At 40.4% G+C, this 5,728-nt stretch overlaps 1 protein-coding gene across 1 annotated transcript; it reads right to left on the bottom strand.

The window, feature by feature from the left end:
• Positions 1-3,364, bottom strand: LOC139737203 (large ribosomal subunit protein uL11m-like). Its single transcript, XM_071647880.1, has 4 exons — positions 3,183-3,364; positions 2,209-2,304; positions 1,492-1,585; positions 1-608 (listed from the first exon to the last, which is right to left on the bottom strand). Exons 1-4 carry the CDS (start codon positions 3,315-3,317, stop codon positions 355-357), a joined length of 579 nt encoding a protein of 192 aa, XP_071503981.1. The 5' UTR covers positions 3,318-3,364; the 3' UTR covers positions 1-354.
• Positions 3,365-5,728: the final 2,364 nt, after the last annotated feature.

Genomic DNA, 5,728 nt, shown 5'->3' with positions numbered 1-5,728 from the left:
ACACACAAAACTAAAAACAAATCCAAATGACAGCCTTCCTTTCAGGAGATGCAGCATCAAACACTATGGGCCGATGCATTATTCAATATCCTTTAGTCATTACGGGAAGCTCTCTCAAGCCTGCAAGGCCATTGATATAAAAAGACCATTTGCAAGCGCAACAAATGATGCTCACAAACCACCACACTTGTTCTTCATATCAAATCCTGAGTTGAACCCTAAGAGGGGGGAGGCATTGTTGATCAGCTCTCTAAACACTCATCATGTCAGTCTGGTTGCCTGGCAACAGCTCTCCTGAGTGGAGGACCTGGTGGAGCCACGTTACCATCACACTGGGGATGACGTGTAGTGTCTTCACTTTGCGTTCGCCTTTTCTGCGGCCATTTCCTCTTCGATCACCCGCCGCGTTTCTGCGACGTCCTCCATGAATGTCCTCATCTCCTCCTCTTCCAGTCGTGGCACAACCTTGATGCCGATGGAGCGGGCTGAACCAACGGTCAGCTTGCAGATGTTCTCCAGCTGCTTCCCCTCCAAGCTCTCATCATGGCTCTTGATCTTGGCTATCTCGTAGATGTGTTTCAGGGACAGCATGCCAAATTCCTGTTTGCCTGTCAAAACAGACCAAGAATTAGTATGCTCACTTTATACACACTACTGCTCTCCTCCCATAGTGATCCATGTGCTTCTTATGCATCAACTGGCCTCATGTACCGGTACTTATAATAAGCAAAATGGCAATTACTAGTCTTGAACTAAAATGACTAAATTGCACACTGTGATTGATTTGACCTTATGATTGACTTGATTTTCAAATGCATATCTTGGAAACTAGTTCATTCATTATACTGTACTCTTCATCTATAGATTTTTACTTTTTTTTAAACACGCTGATTTTTTTTGATAAATTATGCCACAAAAACATTCTCTTGATTATGATTCATACAAGAGAATAGGATGTCAGAGACACCTTTGCCTGAATTGGCACCTGCAAAAAAAGCATTCTCTACAACAAAAAAAAAACCAAAACAACACCAAAATCACCAAACACATTGACAGCAAATTTCAGAAGATCAGTCTCTTTTTCTCTCTCAAAGCTGTATATTTCTGTATTTGAGCAGACTAAATAATTCAACCAGTTCCATTTAATCTTTCTCCAATATATAATTTGCAGTAAATTTCAGTGTTGCCCATTTATAGACAACAAGATGCTAATTGCGGCAACAAAATTATCTCAGGGCATGACACAACTACTGCAAAAGTGGAAATTTGAGCACAAGTAATTTTTTTTTTCCCCACTGGGCTGGCTAAGATGAATTTTGTATGTTTGTAATTCTGTGGAATCAAAATATGAAGTAGTAGAACATAGGGCAAGAAAAAAAATTGCATCCTTCTATTTTCATGCAAATTGTGTAAAATGAGCGAGAAAATATTCATTTTTACAGTAGCAAGATGCTAATGTTGAGGGGGAGGGGGTTAAGGGGAGTAAGGTACCTGGAGAATGTGCTCCTTTCTTCATACCAGCAGCCTGCTTTAGGAAGTAGGATATTGGTGGTGATGAGAATTTGATTGAATAGGTTCTGTCCGGCTGTGAAACAATAAAAACACAAACTCACTTGAACATGGTTGCAAAGACAAAACTGATGTTCATGTTGATTTTTTGGGTCTTTCCTTTACCACTCTGAGTAATAATGTGATACAACAAAACGCCAAAAATTGCTACAGTGATGTGGTCTGGGACAACTGCAAGCATTTATCTCTCTTTGCCTGACTAGTCTATGTTGCAAATCTGCAGTTTGCAGGCAGAATACTGTAATGTAATGGAGTGCTACATGAAATGAACATGAAATTCCCATGGTGACACAATAATTTTTTTTTTCTTAACTGTAGCAACAAAAAAAAGAAAAAAGAAGCTGCTGAAAACTGCTTATCCAATAGTGGCGAGCCAATGGAGTAAATTGTTTGTTTGTTTTTTTGCCTCTGACGATGATTCTGCTAGGATCAAAAACTCAGGCTCCTTTTGACTTCTGTTTTTTTTTTTTTAACTGATAGAACAGAGTGTCATTTACACTTGGAAAAATGGCAAAGGAATGTGATATTTACATATGAAATCATCGTTTGGTAGATATCATATATTCTATGTCCTCCTTTTATACAACTGTATAATACTTTATGCAGACTTTTGGAAAGGAAGAAAGTGGAAATACTCACATTGATGTATATCTTGGATGGCAAAGGAATCCCTTCCTTTATGTGTTTTGTTTTCTCATTGAAATCCTTGCAAAACTGTCCTATGGCAACACCCCTCTGAAAGAAAACGAAATGAATCAGAAAATGGAACTTTCATTTGAGTAGACTACAAAAATACGGCAAACTGACTACCATTTCACTGACACAACAAAGGATTCATTAAGGAATTTTCACTGGCACCTCCACTGTGATCATTTTGTCAAGAAAGATGTTGATTTTAATTTACAAATGATAGTGGCAGTTAGACTCCAAGCAAGCATTTCCTCTTGTGAAATATGTACACGATTGTGTATGACTGGGTTGGGCTCAGTTTTATCTGTTGATGATTTTGAAAATCAGAATAACTATCAGTAAAGCAGCAAAACTAAAGGGATGTCTCATGTCATTAAAAAAAATTAATGCCTCCGGCATCCTTTGGGCGGAGGTATAAAGAAGTGAAAAGAAAAGGTTTGTATTAAAAGATAAATACACAAATTCTTGTGTAGATCATAGGATGCAGAGTAAGCAACTCCTGGGTGGCTACACCAAGCGGGGGTTTGGATAGATGAAAGAAATGGATTTGCACCAGACATTTTCTTCATCTCTTCTGTTTAAGCATTTACCTTTGATTATTTTGGAGGGCAACCTAATTTTTTTTTCCCCAAGAGGGTCCCTGAAATCTTTTTTTTTTAAGATATGAAATTAGTGTGTGAGTGGTGTGGGGTATGTAGAGAGCCCAGATACCCCTTCATTTACCTCATACCACTTTAAGAGCAATGAGACAACATTACATCAACAGAAACACTGCTCATCTGGTTGTTTGTTGTCTTCTTTACATTACTCGTTAGCTGTGTATTAAGATTAATGAAGGACATACATGTACATCAGGTAGCATGCATTGTGTGAGGTGAGAGATAGAGGAGCCATTTAGGCCCACTTCAAACTGATTTTCTCACCTGTCCAAGGACTGGTCCTAGTGGAGGGCCAGGAGCTGCCTGCCCTGCCCTGATGTAGGTCCTAATAACATTCCCCTGAGTCGCTTTCTTTGTCAGATCTTTAGCAGCTTTGGCAGTCTTTGTCGTCCGAGACATTCTCTTGGCTGGTCTTCTACTTCCCGGCTCAGTGAAGCAAATCTCTCCAGATTCTGTATCATTGGAAGCAGAGGTTGGTTAAAATATGATCACTCCAGATTTTGTATACTAAGTCCCTCCTTTACGAGACCATTCTACATTATTTGCATGGATTTCTAGACTCACTTGACTTTGGCTGCCATCCGCTATTTGGGAAAGGCTGGTAAATGCTTTTTTTTTTTTTTTTTCCAAAACTGCTCTCTACTTTGCTCCATTCATTCTTTAGTTTTAGCTGGACACCCTGGATAAATGGCACAGACCAGGTAAGGTCCAGAATGATGATGAGGCGATCATTTTTACAAAATGGCAATCTCAAATTTTCTTTTATACTTGCCCCCTTCAAAACAACTGTATATGGCAACATTAAATGCGGTCAGCAGCCCCATACGCATAGCGTAATGGGGCTGCGCACTGTAGCATTCAGGATCATGACAAGCTAGTATCGCGGATAAATATCAACTTAAAATCGAAAAATTTCTTCAGTTTGAAGACTTACCAGAGAAGTTGAAGTATTGACAACAGGGTTCGTGCAACATTTGGTTCTGTCAATAGTCCCTTTCTGTTCAAATTGATGACTTAATGTGACTCCGTCAAGAGAAACCTGGGAAAGCTACACTAAATTGACGGCCAGCGCATGCGCACAGACATCTTATGGACCAGTCAATGGATTAGAAATTTGTGCGCATGTGCTGGCCGTCAATTCAGTGTGGCTCTCCCAGGTTTCTCTCGACTGAGTCACATTAAGTCATCGATTCGAACAGAAAGGTACTATTGACAGAACCAAACGTTGCACGAACCCTGTTGTCAATACTTCAACTTTACTGGTAAAGTCTTCAAATTGAATAAATTTTTCGATTTAAAGTTGATATTTGGGCGCGATACTACCTAGTCACGATCCTGAATGCTACAGTCCGCAGCCCCATTACGCTATGCGTATGGGGCTGCTGGTCGCAGTTATTTTCTTGTTATCTATTAATGTTAGACGAGTTTATAAAATGGTTTCAAGAATGTAGCCAATTGGAAGCGCTGAAATGAGTCACGTGTGCGTGCATTATTTTCATACTATCCTGCACGGCCGTGCAAAAAAACGTAAAGTCACTGACGTCACAATGTGATACACTAGCAGTGCACACTCAATCAGTTGTTACAAGTGCGTCGCGCGCTACTATACACGCTGTCAATCCTGTAAACAACTTCTAGTTCGGGCCGCGTGCCAGGCGGCCTTTCTTGTATGTGCATAACATGTGGCGTATACCGCATACATCACGTATACTCTAATCTATAGGGGCCTACGTACAGTACTTATATGTGCGGGATTTCCGAGTGCGACGTGCGTAAATGTTTGGGACGAACATCTTCGGACATCTCGATTCGGACATCTTGACTTTTGAGTGAGTGCTACATGTAGCTGACTGGTATTGACCCACAAAAAGGTAACGTTACATGAAAAATGCTGTTAGTTTTCGACCCACTTTATAAATCAAATAATACACAGGTTTGAGTTCGTGACGTTAGTGGAGATGCAGCTCACTCTCGGGTATTTACAATGTAACCTTAGTGCAACATGCACTCGGCTTCGCCTCGTGCATGTTTCACAATTGTAAATACCCTCGAGTGCGCTACATCTCCACTAACGCACTCTCACCTGTACTAGCAAACGCAACAAATCATTGCTGCAACGCGCAACCCTAAACTCCGGGATTGTCTGCCTTAATAAAAGGAAGCTTATCATATCATGACAATTTACTTCAAAAAATTAATCGGATGTACTGACTGGGTGAGACTCATAGTAGATCTACTCACTTTTAGTGTGTAAACTAACTGTCTAATGCACTCAGCAGTGCCCTGATGATGTCGGGCAGGAGCGAGTCGTCGCCTGTTTGTATGCGATGCTAGCTATGCACTCCCGTCCGGTCGTCGGGGAGTACAGTACGAGTAGTTTCGGCGGTTCTGCACTGTCACTGATACACACCGACCTTGTTGAGTAAAAATGTGCTGTGAATGAGCACGCAGTTGGAGTCATGCACAGTAGTTCGTGTTACCCAATCAAATTTAACCAAAAATTGTCTACTAATATTCCTATTGAAAATAAAGAAATCTAAATCAATTGAAGATGAATATTTTGATATAACTGAATGTATTTAGAACTTACTGAAAAGAACAAAATTATGAACATGCAAAGAATAAACTATTAAATGTACCTCATTTGATCATTACCTGCCTTTCAAAGTTCAGGAAGGCCACAGCCTGTACGGCGTGTGTAACGTTTGTGTGACGTGTGTGTGTGTGTGTTTATGTGTGGAGCGAGCAGACTGACAACACTGCAGATTACATGTGGCAGCTTCGTACACTGCATAAAATATGTCGATCGC

The sequence above is a fragment of the Diadema antillarum genome, unplaced genomic scaffold (assembly GCF_040938485.1).
Source record: "Diadema antillarum isolate AM-2024a unplaced genomic scaffold, OU_Dant_1.0 seq00000685_RagTag, whole genome shotgun sequence".
NCBI lineage: Eukaryota > Metazoa > Echinodermata > Echinoidea > Diadematoida > Diadematidae > Diadema > Diadema antillarum.
Note: the sequence above shows the minus strand (reverse complement) of the source record. Positions and strands in the feature narration are given on the sequence as shown.

What these genes read in the sequence shown, in the direction of transcription:
- LOC139737203 (XM_071647880.1), bottom strand. Translation starts at nt 3,317, where the DNA reads ATGTCTCGGACGACAAAGACTGCCAAAGCTGCTAAAGATCTGACAAAG. An exon ending in CATCCAAGATATACATCAAT is followed by an intron (nt 1,586 to 2,208) that starts GTGAGTATTTCC and finishes ATTGTTTCACAG; the next exon opens with CCGGACAGAACCTATTCAAT. An exon ending in GAAAGGAGCACATTCTCCAG is followed by an intron (nt 609 to 1,491) that starts GTACCTTACTCC and finishes CTGTTTTGACAG; the next exon opens with GCAAACAGGAATTTGGCATG.